General features: G+C 36.2%; 1 protein-coding gene across 1 annotated transcript; it reads left to right on the forward strand.

The window, feature by feature from the left end:
• The first annotated feature begins 3,288 nt into the window (after positions 1 to 3,288).
• On the forward strand, positions 3,289 to 4,866 carry LOC145068453 (large ribosomal subunit protein uL10z-like). The gene is made up of 5 exons (XM_079015422.1): positions 3,289 to 3,627; positions 3,722 to 3,790; positions 3,887 to 3,985; positions 4,094 to 4,486; positions 4,580 to 4,866. Exons 1-5 carry the CDS (start codon positions 3,370 to 3,372, stop codon positions 4,724 to 4,726), a joined length of 966 nt encoding a protein of 321 aa, XP_078871548.1. The 5' UTR covers positions 3,289 to 3,369; the 3' UTR covers positions 4,727 to 4,866.
• Positions 4,867 to 19,332: the final 14,466 nt, after the last annotated feature.

Consider the following 19,332-nt stretch of genomic DNA (forward strand, 5'->3'; position numbering starts at 1 on the left):
AAGGAGTACTAATGTTAATTTTACAAGTGTTTATGAAAATGAATTTACTTGTTAATGATAATACTAATGCTAATTTTTTAATTATTTATTTTTTGCAAGATTTACGGATCAGATTTCAGTGATCAGAGCCATCGCATGTATACTGAAGACGATGTTTGACGGCCCATGGACCTCATGGAAGAAGGTTGACAAAGAACATCGTGATGCAATGTGGGAACACTTCAAGGTTTGTACTTATTATTTTTATGATTTATCAAAGTAAAACTTGGTGTAAAATGGAAAAGATAAATGTATGCGTGATCTATGTGTAGGGTTTGTATGTCTGGCCCGAAGCGACTGATGTTCTTGCTCGCAAGGTATGGGAAGACTGTATGAAGAAACGATTTCCTGACATAATGCGAAGAGCACGTGAAGAATCTTTAGAACTTGCCAAAGCTGCAAATGTGAATGTCTCACTAGAAGGTGATTTAAATTTGCTAAAGGACTATCACCCAAATTGGATTAAAAAGGAGTATTGGGAAAAATGATCAATGAAGTGTGGACCACATACAGGGGGTTCTATATCTATTCATCAACATAAGAAAAGAATGGTAAGATGTTTGCATCTCACCTTAGTTTCCACTTAGACTATTGAGTTTTTGTTTTGTTTTTTAATGTATTACTAATGGATTTTGTAGCAAGCAACACTTAAACGCCCTCCTACAGGAGTTGAGGTATTTGCACACTAAACGATCTACTCAAGAGTACATTACACCAAAGGCAGCTAAAGTTAAGGTATTTTCAATTCTTTTTTAGGAAACAAAACTTCCTACTACTCGGGTTAATGACTTTGTTAAAGCAACAAATTGACAGAAAACAAATCTTCCGTGAGTAGTAATCAACTTATAAAAGAAAAGAAACAAATTATTATCTCTAAATGTTTTATCCTCTGCCTAGTTGTAATTAAGTATTTTGTAAGTAGTAATCAACTTTATAAAATGTTTGAGTATTAATTAAGAGGAGGCTTATGAAGTGGTTCATTCCATTCCTTAATTATGAATTTAATGGAATGGAATGAACCATTCTATTCCTTATTTCATGTTTCTATTGTTTCATATTTTTTTGCTATAATAGGAGGCTTATGAAAGTGCTATGGTGGCTAAGTTTGGTGATGATACTAGTTGCCACCCCTTCTTGGATAATGAAACATGGTGTGATGTTTCCGGAGGAGTCAAGAAAGGAAGAATATATGGATTCGGATCTGTGTCTGATCCAGCGAGCTTTTTGGAAGGAACATCTAGTACAATAACATCCCAAGAGGTACTTTATAAAAATTTCGTATCATATCATTGTACTTACAAAGTTTCCTATCATGGCATTGTACTTATAAAGTTTCCTATCATGGTATTGTACTTACAAAGTTTCCTATCATGGCATTGTACTTACAAAGTTTCCTATCATGGCATTGTACTTTAGGTTGTCTATGAACGTGTACGAAACGAGATGCGTGGGGAAATGGATGCTAAAGCTGCAGAAATGGAAGCTAAACATCAACAAATGCGTGAGGAAATGGATGCGAAAGCTGCAGCAATAGATGTCAAACAACAACAAATTGATGCAAAATATGAAGCAATGGAGAAGATGTATGCAACCTTGCAAAATATGATGAGAAATTGAAAATTATAGGTAATATGATGTTAACCATTAGTATTTGATGTTTTTGAATGACTTGTTAACCTTTTGTATTTGATACTTTTGATTGTTTTGAATAATGTTTTATAGGAATGTGAACCGAAGATGATTGGATGGACATGAAATGAAGAGAGCATCTAAAATGTTATTTTGAAATTATGTTTTGTGAAAACTCATTTCCCGATGCATATTTTGGATTTCTTGGTGCTAAAATGTTATTTTGAAGTTAAACCTTTGGGAGTTTGATGTTATATGGATAGTTTTGGTTTTGGATGTTTTTTGAATGATACTTTGGTAAACTTTGATAGTTTTGGTATTGTAATGTTTGGTTGCATTGTTATTTGATGTTTTTTAGTATAAAAATTTGATGATTGTAGTATTTTTTTTCTTTTAGAATCATAATAAAAAAATGATATTACAAGTTCGCGTCGGATTGGTGAGAATAAAAAAGTATTTTAATGCATCAATTTTGCGAGGGATTAGCTACGGAAAAAATATCATGTCTAAAGTTTGCGACGGATCAGTGACGAAACAAAAAAAGAATTAATGTATAAATTTTGCAAGGGATTAGCTATGGAAAAAAACATGTCTATAGTTTGCGACAGATTAGTGACGAAAAAAAAAAAGAAATCAATATATGAATTTTGCAAGGGATTTGCTACGGAAAAAAACTGATCACTGAAATTTTGCGACAGAAAAGCGACGGAATGACTTTATCAAATTTTGTCGCTAATGCCCTGAGTAAATGTGTTGAGTGACATTTAGCGACGGATATTCTGTCACTACATTTGTCGCAAGGAAAAACCTCTCCGTCGCTAAAACCCTCGCTGAGAAATTAGCCACCTATTAATTACCTATGGAGTGAGTCCGTCGCTGATCCATCGCAAACAACATTTAGCGACGGAATAGCGACGGATACTTCCGTCTCTAAAACCCATGTTTCTAGTAGTGATACTAGGTGTGAGACCCGTGTATTACACGGGTTTATAAAAAAAAATTAATATAAAATTATAAGCATTACATATTTTTTAAAGTAATAATTTTACATAAATACAAAGAATATAATAAATAAAGTAAATAATAAAGGTTGTAAAGCACTTATTATGAAATTTAATAGAATGATCTACTTTACGTATATAAATCTCATTAAAATATGGATTTTAAATTTAAAAAAAATGAAACATTTAAGAAAATGACAAGTGGAAAAGAAATAATTCAAAAACTCTTAAAAAATGACATGTGTCAAAATTAATAAGAATATGACATTTGGCAAAATTGATTTTCATTTATTAGGTTAGATTATCGACCATATATAGAATTTTATCATATAAATAAATATACATAACATATATAAACACGTATAAGATTGAATTCTTACGTATCACGTTCACATATATCTAAAAGTGTAACAATTTATTTATTATTACACATTTTTACATTATAAATAGAAGGAAACAACAAAATTTTATCCATGCATGCATGCATGCAAAATAAGAACTAAAGGAATCAGTTGCTAAAAAAAGGAGCGAAACCCGGTCTCCACCACTCAGCCACGTATCTCTCACTCTCACTAACTAAATCATCCACCACCATCTTCACTTACAAAACTACCACCATTCTCTTCCATTTTTAATTAGGGTTCTTCAATCTAATTGATCACCTCTCTCGAGTCTCGATAATTAATCAAAAACAATTACCATGGCAGTAAAGTTATCGAAAATGCAGAAGAAGGTTAACTACGATGCCAAACTCAGCAAGCTTCTCGATCATTACACACAGATACTCGTAGTCGGTGCAGACAATGTGGGATCCAACCAGTTACAGTGCATAAGACAAGGACTCAGAGGAGACTCCATTGTTCTAATGGGTAAGAACACCATGATGAAGAGAACCATTCGTCTCCATGCTCAGAAAACCAACAACAGCGAAATCCTTAACCTAATTCCTCTTCTCGTGGTGCGTACCTTCTCCAGACTCCATTCAATTGATCTTTTGATTTTTTTTTTCTTTCTTTTTGATGTTTAATATTGATTAATCGATTTTGAATCAGGGAAATGTGGGATTGGTGTTTACGAAAGGAGATCTTAAGGAAGTGAGCGATGTTGTTGCTAAGTATAAGGTTTACGAAATTAAATTCTTTCACTTCAGATCATCATCATGTTTCCATATGTATCAGATTTGTTAATCCGATTGTAACCATGGCTTCAATTTCCAGGTTGCAGCACCTGCACGTGTTGGTCTCGTTGCACCAATTGACGTCATTGTTCCTCCAGGAAACACCGGATTAGATCCATCGCAAACTTCATTTTTCCAGGTAATTTCTTTTTTCATTTTCTTAATTATTTCATCAATGGAACTCAAAACTCAAAAACGATAATGTCTAATTTCTACCCCTTCGACGATCTGAATATATAAACACCAGGTTCTTAACATTCCGACGAAGATTAACAAAGGAACAGTGGAAATTCTAACTCCGGTGGAGCTAATTCAGAAGGGTGAGAAGGTGGGTTCATCGGAAGCTGCTCTTCTCACAAAACTAGGAAGAAAACCCTTCTCGTATGGCTTAATTGTTCATTCTGTTTATGAAAACGGATCAGTGTTCAGTCCAGAAGTTCTTTACCTCACAGAAGATGATCTCATTGAAAAATTCAGCACTGGACTTTCTCAAGTTGCTGCCTTTTCATTGGGCATTAAGTACCCTTCCTTAGCTGCAGCTCCACATATGATCATCAATGGTTACAAGAACTTGCTATCTGTTGCTGTTGCTACTGAGTACTCTTTCAAACTTGCTGAGAAAGTCAAGGAGTATTTGAAGGTGAAAACTCTTAATTTCTTTGATTTTTGATGTTAAGTGGGTTAATATTTTGAAATAATAAGTTTGATATGAATATACGATCATCAATGGCAGGATCCAAGCAAATTTGTAACAGCAACAGCACCAGTTTCTATTGCTAAAGATTCAAGTGCACCGGCAGCTGTGGAAAAGGAGCAGAAGAAGGAAGAACCACAGGAGTCATCTGAGGAGGAAGGTGGTTTAATGGGGTTGTTTGATTGAAGGCTAGTTTTTTAGGTATTTATCTGTGTTTATTACTTATTAGTTGTTCACATTTTATTTGAACCTTGTATCAAGATTTAGTCTTTGGTGCTATTAATAAACAGTTTTCATTCCCAAGTTTTGGTGCTTTTAATTGTTATGCTATAATTTAAAAAAGAAATTGAAAGAATGGAGTATTTCATGTTAACAGTGTATCGTATAAATCGATATCTACACACGGAAAATCACAACTTTCTGTTTGGATATGTGAAAGAGAATTCGTTTTCGAGTAATTCAATGTCAGCGAAAAGACAAATTAGAAGGGAAGAGGAAGAGCACATAAAATTGGCAAGAGACAGCCGCAGCCGCCGGAAAAATGGAAACCGTGGGTGATGAGCAGATCGAAATCACCGGTTTGAGGAACATCGACTGTCAGCTAGTTTGAGGTGTTAAATTTTTTATGGAACAACAACATAAATTTTTTTGGGTTTAAAAAAAGTCTTGAGGTTTGGTATAACCGGTTTCAAACAAGACCATTTTCATAAAATTTCAAACTCATAGTATCAATGTTTTAGAGCATTAGGTATCCGTCACGTTATAACACCAAGTTTATATGTCACCTCATCTATAACACCACTATAACACCGAGGAAATGGTGTTCGTCATGTTATAACATGTTAAGAAGTAGAGAGAGAAATAAATAAAATGATTTGATTGGTTGATAAAGGCAACAACCAATTAAACTTCTCGTTGCTTCTTGTGCTCGTCACAACAAGTATGCCATAGCATCCTCTTAACAAGAAGGAAGGGTGGTGTTCATCTTGTTATGACTAGGTTATGAGGTGCCACATCAGCAAAAATTACACTTCTCGTTGCTCATACCGTATACTCTTAAACACATGTTATTTAGTTGAACCGGTGGAATGATGTATGTAGTCGACTTTTGAATTGTGTTGATCGAGCTGTACAATTTGTACAATTTGTTATGGAAATGAGTTGTTTTTAACGAGCTAAGTGAAATTCAACTATCCATATCCAAAAGGTTTTTTTTATCGGCTTTATCACACAGATTCAATCCGATTTTTTAAGAAATCTTCAACTTCAATCCGATCTAAAAATTGACATAAAGTTGTTCATTATTGAACCGATCTCATCTGGTCTCTAGTTCCCCCGCTAACCGATTCAACTAGCCGATTTGAATCGGTTTTTAAAACCATTTTTTTAATAACGGGGTTAGTGATTAGAAGTTAGTCTCATGAAATCGTTAATGTTTATGTTAGAAATCAAGATTTCCAATCTAAGAAGCAAACCTCTACCAAATGGGTTAGTCCCACATTGGTTTAAAACCGGTTATTATAGATTTAAATATGTGAAACCGGTTATTATAGATTTAAATATGTGATGATAAAAGTTTCATATTTGCGAAAAGTATATTAAAAAAACTACTAAAAAAGATTAAAATTTTAATTAGACCATCAACAATTGTGAACTTGATTTTATTTATCTAGCAATATAAATATTTTTAAATAATTGGTTTTTTTATAAAACCTCTATGGTTTGCAATAATTTATTGATAGGGTTCAAAAAATTTATATTTTATATAGAAGGTCAAAAATCAAAATTTTATATGGATTTGATATCTTATAAATTTGAAAGCACTATATTACTCTTAATATTTCATTTTTACATTTTCATTATTTATTTTAGTATTTTAATAACTTAAAAAAAATTCTACCCCACCTCTCTCCATTTTCTTCTCTTTCTTTCTCTCTCTCTCTCTCTCTCTCTCTCTCTCTCTCTCTCTCTCCCCCCCCCTCATTTTTATCTCTCTCCCGATAATATTTATCGTTTCTAACAGTTTGCTGTTTTTTGGAGAAAATGCATGTAGTGATACAAGTATAAACGCATACGCGAGACAGTTATATCCTTCAAAAATTCCTAAACAGACTTGCTAATCAAAAGAGGTAAGAGCTAACTATATAACTCATTAAGAAAGGAAGGGGTGTGTCTCCATTTATCTCTCTATTCTTTGCTATCAGAATATACGCATAAGGGGATTGCCAAAAAAAACCTGGTTCTTCAATTTCTTTGCCCACTTTTAAGAACCAAACTCATGTTCAAAAATATATACACACAAATATAAGAAATCCCAAGAAGTCCTATTGTTCTTTCATCTTTTTATCCAAACCTGATAATCAATTAGTGGAAGAGTGAACGTAGTTCATCACATTCGAAGACATACTCCCTTTTTGATTTTTATAGGATGAACAAAAAGCAAGTCAATCCATCACCCCATAAACTAACTTTATTAAACTCATGCGCAAGAGTTGGTTCTTTACCCAAAGTGGGATTTTCAGAAATGATCGATTCAAACCTTTTTTTGGATTTTCAAGAAGACGATGTTGTAGCGTTCAACCCAGAAAAAGTTCATACATAGTCATTGTGTGATTGAAGATGATGGTGAAGATGAAAACGATGACAAATCCATGACTGATATATTAAAGACAAGTCAACGAGAATGAAAACGAAGGCAGATTCATGGCAGCGATAATAAACAAAGACAGTTCGGATATAGATTCACCTCGATGTCTGGGATGAGAGGGGTTGAGGAGATGTTATGGGTGGGGGCGCTCAGTTAGTTACTTGGTGTCGTATGTTCATTGGATGTCAGAACTGTTAGGGTCGACGATGTGACATCCCAAAATTTAGGGCTAATATTATCGACGACCAATTCACTGCGAATCTCATGATAATTTGACTTATTGAGTTTTAGTGCATCTAAAGTAAAATAAATAAGTTCATTTAAACTATTATAAGATGTCTGATGATGCCTTGCTTCCAAATGTGTAAACTATCAACCGAATCAAACCGCTCAAAATGCAACACCGATTAATGCTTCTAAAAAACCGAAAACTCGTAATAAGCAGTTTTAGATGAAGCAATTATTCTAGACTCATAGTACGTGTTCCCCTGAGCCCGAAAATACAAAGAACGTCCAAAACAGAGTTTGTATGCAAAATATTCGAACGTTTTAAGAAACCAAACCGGTATAACACTAATTTTACCTGTTTTGCTTAAACTGTTTTAATCCGTTGACGCACTTACACATTGCCGATGGGATTGAAGAGAACATTTTTAGACTCAGACTATGATCTATTATTTAATTTCACACTTAAAATATTTTTAGCAAAAATATTCGCGAAAATCAAAAAATCGAGCGTTACGGCCGTTTAGACGCAAAACTTCAAACACAGTTTTCTGGAGTTCCGTAACTCTAAAACTTAATCTTTTTGATGTTTTGAAATCCTTGAATTAAATTCTATCTAACGTTACTTTCAAAAAAATTTCTCAACTTTTGGATTCCGATGCACCCGATTTAAAGTGTTTTTGAACATCTAATGGTGGTATACCCCATGTGAGACCCACATATGATTCTAGAAGCCAAAAATCAGATTTTTGGTCTTCTACTTCTTCCCTACGTTTTCCTTCTCCTATTCTCTTCTTCTTTGAGTGCAAGTATACACAAAAGGGTACATTGCATGGTTGGAGGAATCACCTTATTTGGGTTGTGTGTGTGTGTGTTTTAACTATAAATAAAAGCCTCAAGAGCCTCTTTCACTCACCAATTAATCAACCAACTCCTTCCCTCTCTCTCAAATTTCTATAAAATCTTTATCACTCTCCTCACAACCCCACCACAACAACCCCCGTCAACCCACTGCCACCACCATAAAACACTATCTTCAAGCTCGATTTGCTACTGATTTCAATCCCCAAAGGTCTCTTCACCTCCCTTGCATCGAAACCCTCCGTTATAAGCAACAAATAGGCGGCACAAGACCACCGGAGTGGCCTCCTGCCACCCTCGTCACCCCACTGTCGCTGCATCCAAATTGCCAGCCACCACCGCTAACTACTGTCTCCACCGGTTGTAAGTAACCTCCACCACCCTTTTGCTGTTGATGTTTGCCTTTCGTCAATTAATCCACAGCCACAACCCAATCGTTTATATATATATATATATATATATATATATATATATATATATATATATATATATATATATATATATGTAACATCCCGAAAATACGGTCCGAAAATTTCATTTTAACTCATTAAGTAAAACCATAGTTATCAAATCTTTTCACCAAACATAGTCAATATCTCAAAACATTACAATCAGAGTTTCATATCAGAGTAAACATCCCAGGCTAAACTTCTTGGTGTGTGCGATGCAATCATCCCAAGCTCTTCCCTCCGCTACCGGAAGTACCTGAAACCAAAACTGAAAATCGTAAGCACAAAGTGTAACGCCCGTAGATCCGGGCTAGTCAATTTAGAGGCAATAGGGGTCGAAAACGACTTTTCAACAAAAGGTTATTTAGAATAAATAATCTTAATCAAGTTGTAGAATATGTCACAAGGTTTCTGTACATATAAAGAACGCCGAAATCCGAGTTATAACGAAGAAGTTATGGCCCGTCGAAGTTTTACGGCAAAACCGACACGGCACCGGGAAGCGTAAATAGTGAATTTACGATAAAGCGAGATTTAGCTTTAGCAATCTAAACAAAAGTTGTAGAAAATGTTAAACTAAGAGCGTCGATAAAAAGAACGCCCAAATCTGACTTCGTATGAGGAAGTTATGATTTTTCTAAGATTCGGCTTAGCAGTGCACGGCCCGAAACTCGAATTTTAGTTCGAGCGGTTTTTGGCTTACGCGACCTAAATGAGAGTTGAAGATCTCATTAATAGGAACTCAACGGTAAAAAGATGGACGAAAACGGAGTTCGTATGAAGGAGTTATGAATTCTTCGCGGTCATTTAACAGTCTAAACGCCTCCTACTGTTAAATTTGAGATCGGTCGAGAATTAGCCGACGGAGTCTAAATGAAAGTTGTAGATATTGATTTTACCTACGCGTGGATATAAAGAACGTCGAAAACGGAGCTCGTATGCGAGAGTTATGATTTTTCTAAGTTCGAAGGCTGATACGCGATAGGGGGTGACGTGGCACCACCAGAATTGGACACATGGCACCACCAGAAGGCCACCACATGGACCAACTCGGCGAGTAGGTCACCCCTACTCGGCGAGTAGACCAGTCAGCACCCCTATAAATAGAGGTGCCGGGTTCCATTCATTCTCACACCTTCAAACCCTTCTTTCTAAGCCACCCCCCCCCCCCCCCCCCCCCCCCCCCCCCCAAAGCCTAGGGTAACTCCCTAGCACGAGGCGGAAGCCCTGGAGCGCCCGAAAGCTCCGAGAAAAGGGTCTTTCGGCTCGGGAACGCTGCTCCAGCGAAGCCCGGTTTTCGAGAAAACCCGCTGTAAGTAAGCTATGCCTACGCTATCTTTAGTATAGCTTATGTTTGAATATAGTAATGTTATTAGGACCTTATAATAAGTATTTGGGCTATTATTATGAGTTATATTGAGTGTTATTTAACGCTTATATAATAATAATAATAGCTAGACTATTAATTTGTCACGGTTAACGTCAGACTAAACTCTAGTGGTAATGATACTAGGTTTTGTCGAGGAAGTTGTTTTAAGAGTAACGAAGTGCTGTCCAAGTGCCGAGTCACCACCTTCCCAGGTGAGTGCATGGTCTCTTTCATCTTACACATAGATATGAAGTATTTTAATATAAATTACGTGTTATGTGTGCATATTGTCTGAATACTTGTTGTCTATGCTGGTGAAAGATTTTTATACATGTTTTAAATGATGTAAACTGTATAAAGTATTTTATGTCTACAAAATATGTTGGGTAAAACATGGGTAGATGAATGATGATGGATAAAAGCTGAAATAGAGGAACATTAGTAGTACGGACCTAGTGCCCTATAGGTATACATTGGCAGCAGTGGACCTAGTACCCTATAGATGAGCACTGGCAGCTGCGCCACAACCCGTAGATGATTTAGATCTACGATAAACGTCCTAGCAGCTGCGCTCTAAGGATAGTATCGGCAGCTGCGCCTAATAGGGAGCCTTATGACCATGACACTAGTGTTTAAAGGTCAATACCGGCAGAAGCGCATCATAGAAAATGTCCTAATTCTGGCAGCTGAGCCTAAGTGACAATATTAGCAGCTGCGCTTGACCAATGTGTCATTGGCAACAATGGACTTCATGTTGTTTCCTTAGGATGATCCTTAGGAATGAATGAATGAGAAATAGCTGATTTTTAGGGTAGATCCTTAAGAATAAAGAAGATAATGGGGATGGGTAATTGGGTTGATTGTTTGATTGTTTAAACATAATAATTATATTATTGTGGGTTGAAAACCCTATGTACTCACCAGGTTTCCCAACCTGACCCACTCAGTTTATTTACATCACAGGTGGCGATATGAAGTGACATTACACTGAGAGATTTAAAGAGATGTAGATCACTAGTGTAAATAATTGTAAGTTCTGTTTATGCTTATGTTTCTGTATTAACGATGACATCCCAAACGTTTTAAAATGAAATAAATACGTTTCTTCGAAAATGTTTTAATAACGTATTTACCATGTTTTTCTGGGAACAAATTCCGCAACATTTTTATGAAAAGAAGTACTCTGGTTTTTTTTAAAGCATAAACAAAATCGGTCTTTTCTGGCCGTGAAAATGGGGATGTCACACAAAGCTTAGTGAGTTCCCCATACTACCATGTACCGTACGTATAACCAAATATTGGGCCCCCGCCCAGTGTATCGAGACTTGCCTGGCATCGGACTCGCTCCGCAATCAGGCCCCGCTTGGCGTCAGGCCCCGCCTGGCATCGAGCCCCGCTCGGTATACAGATCTGTCTTTCTTAGGCCTCGCCCGCTATACATATTCATTCATATAAACATACTAATACATAAAGACACATACTCTACTGTACTCCTGATCTAAGGCCTCGCCTAACTTGGGCCCTGCCCCTGTCTGCTACTAGTGAGCTATGGAACCCCGTCCACACTCCTCTAGCTAGTAGGATACGGGCCCCCTCCTACACTCAATTCTCTCCTAACACGAGCCTCGCCCCTACTCTGTTAATATTGAGTTATGGAACCCCATCCATACTCAACTAGTGATGAGATACAGGACGTTGCCCAAACCCACCTCCTACCAGGCACATAGAAGTATTACAAAGACAACAAGTATAATCTAACATGCACGAATAAATCTTCCTCGGGCTTGCCCTGGCATCAGACCTTGGTCCGGAACCTATCGTACCGACACATGCAAGAATCACAAAGACCTCCAGCATACTAACATTCCTCGGGCCTCGCCCAGCATCGGATCGTGATCCAGAACATATAACATACAATGCCTAGGGATAATCCTCGGGTCTCCCTACTATACACAAACATAACGGGCCGACATTGTGTCCTTAAACCCATGCACACAATGAGGAAACTCACCTTGCACTGCTGAAGTCATGTTGATACTTCGCTGGCTGCTAATTGACAATTCCGCAAACTGCTGCTCCCTCGGCTCCCGAGCTATCATTACCCAAAATAACAATTAGCCCAAACCAATAATTCTCCTTAGGGTAAAATGACCATTTTACCCCTAGACCAACTTGGTCCATATCTAAGGCCTAAACCATGCTCTAAAATGGACCAACACTAGGTAGGCTTCCCAAGCCCCTAGTGGCTCAATTTTGCTAAATTGGGCCTAATCCCTCTAATGGGCCTTACCCTAAGCCCAAACATATACTTGGCCCAACTTATCTGACTTATGATGGCTCACTAAGGCCCAAAGACCCAAAGTCCATTACTTGGCCCAACCCAAGGCCCAAAATACACCGAGCCCATAACTGATGAGTACACGAGGTGTAATCCTCTGTACACTAAGCATACTGGCTGAATGGGGTGTACGTTGCGCGTACCTGCATGTACGCCTAGTGTACTACTCTGTTAAGTCACTTTTCCATTAAGTGCTTAATACTCCATTCCAAAAGCTACAATCACATATCCAAGTCCTTACTAACGTCTTAATCCATAAAGTCGGTTACTTGGTGGCTTGCAACCCACCAAATGAGCCCAAACTTGAAATGTGACAGCAAACTTCCATGAAAAGGGCTAGATCTTATGCATGGCTACAAATTGGCCCTAAAGATTGAAACTTTACTGCTTATGGAACCCTTTTAGCTCTAAGGGTGGCAACTCAAAGCTCAAAAACAAAGTTGCATCATAAAGATCTGTTCTTTGGACCTAAAAAGGTCCAAAGCTTCATAAACTTAGATCTAAGCTTCTATAAGGAAAGTTGGAAGCTTTATACCTCAAGATGATCTGAAATGGAACCAAAATCTAGGATCTACTGCTTCTCCTTTGATCCACCACCTTGTTATGCTCTTCACTTGCTTGGAAAATCGCTTCACATCACCAAAATGCTCTCTAATGGCCTCCAAAGCTCCAAGAACACACAAGGGAGGATTAGGTTTTCGTGGTGGTTGTCTAAAGATGAGAGGGAGGCTGATATCTAGGGCATTATGTTCTTTATATAGTGCTTTGCCCCCAAAATTAAGGTTTGGGATATTTGAGCGTACGCTGGGCGTACTTCTCGTACGTTGGGCGTACGTCTCTCCGCACCCGCGTCCATATGACTTTATACGATGGGCGTAACCCAGCTTACGTTGGGCGTACTCTCGCGTCTACCACCTTACATGCATGGTCCTTCCTTGCCATCTTTCTCCACTAAGGACCAACATGCTAATAACTTCAAAGTGCTATAACTCCTTCAGTCTAAGTCCGTTTCCGACGAACCTGATATCCACGAAAAGGTGGAGAGAAACCCTACGCACCTAGTCACACTCCCTAGCCTAACACCTTCCGGATAAAACTCGAGACCCATAAAAGACCGAATCGTCTATACCATTGGCCTCCGAAAACCACAACGAGTATTTTCAGAATTTGGTGTTACAATATATATATATATATATATATATATATATATATATATATATATATATATATATATATATATATATATAGGAGTAGGATCAAATGAGAACACCTAAAAGGTTGAGAACGCGAGAACAGATCTGGACCATTTAATTTTTAAGATTTGTGGCTATAATTAATTGTTATTTTTCTAACTATTAATACATTTAAAATTTAGATTTCAAATTAAAGAAAATTATAAAGGGTATTCAGGTAAATAAACATTACCCTAATTTTGTAAACTCCTAGAATTACTCCTTGCCTCTCTATTCCGTTGACCTAATTTCATACAGTATATAATCGACACCTTCATCACACAGGCGATCCTAACTACTTCCATTTTGCTTTTCCCTTGCTCGAAAGATAAACCATCCACATCGAACGATGATGCTTCCTGATTTCACCCCAAATGTTGATTTTTTTTGTTGTTTGCTGCTTCCCCCATTTGTGAGCTGCTGATGACGACGATTAAGCCACAAGGTTCATCGGATAATCGACGCCCTTTCTTCCCCTCTTCCCTTTGTCTCTTCAACCTCTGCGAACCCCGGAGACAATCACAATTGGACACAACATCCTGAATATCGGACAACACACCTGCGATGGAGCCTTTCTTCCCTTCCTGTCGTCCTATAGTTGTCGTCGCTGGTAAGCCTTCACACTCTCTGCCCCTTGACTTCCACCATCACCAATTTCATCGAAGGCCAAGAGACTGCCTCGATTTCTCGTAAGCGCCAGGACTTGCAATCCCAATTCAAGGCTTGAAGAATGACTCCAAAAATCACGATTGGTAATTTTCCTCCTTCGCACCTTTTTCACTGATTCCCGATGTTTCGATTCGATTTTATTTTGATTTAACCTATATAGAACAATAATTGTGTTGTAACTATTTCTGATTTTTTTTGTTTGTCTCCAAAAATTGAATTCTAGAAAAAGGCCCAGATGATTAGGCTTTTGTTTTGAGTAATATTCTTGAAGAACCGAATGAAGAGAAGTACCCCATATCTCATGCTTATATGAAACAAATGGTGATGGTGATGAACAGAGTTTGGCTATGTCTTTGCTTTCCAAATTTCATGCAGGTCCAACAAAAGAGCAAGAACATGTGTATTCAAATGTATTCATGAGATTAGATGTATATTCATTACAGATTGAAGTGTATTCATTAGTGATTAAATGTGTATTCAAATGTATTCATAAGATTAGATGTATATTCATTACTGACTGAAGTGTATTCATTGGTGATTAAATGTGTATTCAATATTTTCTTTTCAAAAGCAATCCATATTTACCTATGTTCATTCATTTGTGTTTTATTCATTTATGAATATAACTTAATTCATCTATTCATTCAAGATTATTACCAGGTTCATATATGATTACAAATATATTTTATTCATGTATGATTACAACAATTCGGATAAAATGATTAGCGTGTCACTATTTTTGATGTTGTTGGTAAAAATAAACTTAAAAAACATTTTTTTTAAATTATGGTAAAAACTTATTTTAAAATCATTTTATTGATTTTGTTAATTAAAAATAGATTATACAAATTCTTAATATTTGGGTAAAAAAAATCTATTAATCAGATTAAATCCCATGATTTTAGGAATTAATTAATTATCCATAATTAATTATAGTGTAAAATTCTTTTTATGCCCTTATAGAATGATTGGTTCACAATTGTTCTCGCGTTCTCAACATGTTTGGTGTTCTTATATGATCGTTTCTCTCTCTCTCTCTCTCTCTCTCTCTATATATATATATATATATATATATATATATATATATATATATATATATATATATATATATATATATATGGGAAAATGACTTGTGAAGGTAACTAACTATTTTGATTGTCCACATATAGGTAATGTTCTTTTTTTGTTCTCATTAATGAAACCAACTTGTTATTTATGTTCATATTTAGGTAATATGACCGACTCTTACATGTTTTTGCTTATGTGGCAGCCATCTGGCACGTGACTTGAATATGTTGCACCTACATGGCATTGTGCATATATTCTCTTCGTGTAAAGTATAAGAAGTCATTCAATTACACCCCTGATTTTGAACCCTAGATCGACGATGGCTTCTTCTTCCTCATCTTATTCTTCAAAACGAAAAGATGAATTTCAAGTTGATTATCCATGTGATTGTTGTTGGGTTTTGGTATAATACAACATCCTATGGTGCACATACAACCCTAAATACCTTGGATCTATGTTTTCACTAATTATACATGCAAATCGTTTCCAAGGCATTAAACCTATAACTAGCATGCATTTGACATAAACCATATAATATACTAGTTAGGGAAACATACCTTTTATGTGGCTTGAAGTCTTGATGTATTTGGCCTTAAGAGCTTAGCACCAATAGTATGAAATGCCTCAAATGGAATCACAACACACCTAGGACAATGGTGGCTCTTGAGAGAGAATTCCATGCACCAAAACACCTCCATATTTCTCTAAGAAAAGAAGTTGTGATTTTGGCTATGGAGTAACCTATTTATATGTAGGATTCCAAGGGTCATGGGTATAACGCATAATCCATACCCATGGGTTTTATGATCCATGGTTCATGTGGCCCAACTCTTTATGTATCCATACATAAACTTGGTCCAACATGGGTCATAAGCCCAACACATATAAATATAACTAATTATCATAATTAGTCCCCATAGATTTAATTAGTCTCTTTTGATCACTAAATTAATTCCAAATTAATTCTTGATCAATACTAATTAAAACATATGATCTCATATTAATATATTATTACTTATAATATATTAATAAACCATAAATAACCTTCTCTCAAAAGTCCATCCTAACAAATTGTCCTGATGGTATGCAACCCAAATGGACCATGCTACTCTCGGGTCAAATACATACCAATAATAGTTATCGGCTTAGACACCTAATCCAACAGTGTCCCACTTGGATAAGTCTAAAACTATTATTCAAGTATGACTCCAAGATCCCGACTAGCAATCGTAGCTCTTACAGCCGCTGTCAAACTCTGAACAAATCAAATGACATGTCCATTAGATAAGGGATCATATATTCCTCCATTCTAGATATCATATGGACTGAGACATGGATTATAATCATTCTCTCTGTCCATTTGTTGTTTCCCGATTTCCGATTTATGACGACTGACTAATTGAACAAATCAAATCAGTTCTGGCCCGGCCGAGCACTTCCATTTGTCATCATCAAATCATCGAGGGGCCCACAGATATCGCTTTTATCCCGAAGGTAAAAGGAATGGATAAACTTCGACTCATATGGCTTGTTCTACTACTTGTTGAATCATACACAAAGGCACGTTTTATAACATCGAGTTACCAATGCGTTTTCATGCAATCAATGTATAACCAACTAATAGTAACAACTCATATCTCTAGGTTTGAAGAATATAAGATATTATCGTCTCATGATCACTCGTGATAAAATCCATGAAGTGACTCCAATGAGTGCGGGTTGAATCTAATACTCAGAACTTATGAGCACTCATGAGTGTTGTAGCCCTTTGTCCAACATCTTAGACCTCTACAAGCCAACCCATGACAGTCTTAATTCATATCTACTTCCAACATATGACCGACTGTGGATGGTTTGAATAACTTAGTCAATCAGAACAATGACCTAGTTATTCTGGAAGTCAAAACATGCAAAGTGAAACACAATAATAATCGAATCCAATATGGCCTCAGAACTTATGAAGATAAATAAAACACCTTTTATTTATCACCATATGATTACACATTATTCATTGTCTACTGTTTCAGCTATCAACTTTATTTTTGAATTAAAACAATAGTTGTCCCATGCTCCAAGCATATACACTATGTTTTTCTAAACACTAGTCATGCCACACACCAAGTATGCATACTATGTTTGTCTATGATCTTTACTTTGTGAAATAGATCAATTGAATATAACTCCAATGATTCTCATTTCACAGTCGCAAATCTTATTGCAAATGCAAGAATTCCAAATTCATGCCATTTACTGAAATCTGTTAGATTCTAAACTTATATGCATTCATCCTCTTGTAATGATGATGCACAAATTCACAAAGATTTGGCAAAAATCATTACAGAGTATTCCAAAGGAGATCAACTCCTTGGAAACATCCTTCGTGCATTAAGTTTCCTAATCTTACACAGATTGAACAATTTCTAACTTTGAAACATTTCCAGATTCCATTTTGACTATCACTTCTGAACAAGAGTTGCCTCCTTACAGACTATGTCAATATGGTCCTTCCAGAATTATCACTATACTTCCAACTGTCCTTGAGCAACCAACCTTTGGTAAACCTTAGATTGTCCTCAACAATTGCTTAATCATTTTAGTCATACCAATTTCTAGACCTTTTTCCCTTCTTCATGCCCCAGGCATTTGGAAAAACTTAGAAAGAGTGAATATAGCACATGTAATCGATCCTATATTCGAAGCATATGGGACACGATTCATGATGTCTCACATAAAGACTAAACCAGTCTTTTGCTATAATATTTCCATTTCTATTTGCCAAGTTTTCATAATTCAGATTATGAAAAGGGATGCCGTAATCTTAATCGAATTTTAGAACGAAAATAATGAACCCATATATAGAATTTCCTTATGTTGAGCCATCCTAACATGAAATTCATATATATTCTTGACTAAATACGATTAAGACCTCAATCTAAGCTTTTAGATTCGAGATGAAGTATAATTTCTCTCCCTTAATTATAGCAAAACAACTTTTTCAACCCCTGCAACCTCACAAATTGAAACTTTTGTTTTCTATAATTAACATTGCTAACTTGCAATACTTATCAAAATTATCATGCTCCCACTAACATGATGATTATTAGCATAACACTTATGCTCCCACTAGCTTTGACATGTACCAAGAAATCATCTGAACTTCTAGAAATCAATACTTTATTGACTTTCTTACCAAAGTTCAAATTTCTGATACTAGATTGCCTTGATAAGACTTTATCAATATCATACACCTCTCTTAGATAGCTCACATGTGTGTCTAAACAATTATGAAGAGGGATGCCATAATCATAATGTTTAGACCTTTTGTCATTCCCATAATTGCTATCTACTCAAAATCTACTTAGTGAAAGAGTTTCATTACCATCATTTTCATGAATCGAAGAGAAACCTTATAACACTTAGATTTAATGGTGTATGTGTTCTTATCCATGTGAATTGTCAAAACCATAGTCACAAGACAAGGATAATGACAAATCCAAACTCATATGGATTGAACTTGTGCAATCTTAACTTCTTGCCACCTGGCAGCTCAAGGGCCTGCCATTGCTTCCAAGTAGTTATGCAAACAACTGAGAACATGTAGAACTCAAATGTATAGCCAACTTAACTGGAATGGGAACAGAAATGTCAGCACGATAGGTTATAAACCTCTACTTGTGTGCTAGCGATGAAATACAGGTTTTATTCTTGATTACTTCTTGAAACCTTTTTCAGGATCTTTTAGAGTCCCACTGTCTCCTTGACCTATAAGACTTTCTTGCCAAATATTCAAGAGATAGTGTGGATTCTAATCTAGACAGACACTTAACACAATTAGCCTTAGTTGGTCTTTGTTTTATCCAAAACATCACAACTTACCAATTTCAAATGTACAAGAGTAGAAAACTTTTACTCTTACATTTGACAGGTGTTTTAA

This window comes from Lactuca serriola, chromosome 8 (genome assembly GCF_051521515.1).
Source record: "Lactuca serriola cultivar US96UC23 chromosome 8, Lser_US96UC23_V15, whole genome shotgun sequence".
NCBI classification, from domain to species: Eukaryota; Viridiplantae; Streptophyta; class Magnoliopsida; order Asterales; family Asteraceae; genus Lactuca; species Lactuca serriola.

Coding starts and splice junctions, on each gene's coding strand:
- LOC145068453 (XM_079015422.1), top strand. CDS start 3,370: ATGGCAGTAAAGTTATCGAAAATGCAGAAGAAGGTTAACTACGATGCC. Junction 3,628..3,721: donor ACCTAATTCCTCTTCTCGTG/GTGCGTACCTTC, acceptor ATTTTGAATCAG/GGAAATGTGGGATTGGTGTT. Junction 4,487..4,579: donor AAGTCAAGGAGTATTTGAAG/GTGAAAACTCTT, acceptor CATCAATGGCAG/GATCCAAGCAAATTTGTAAC.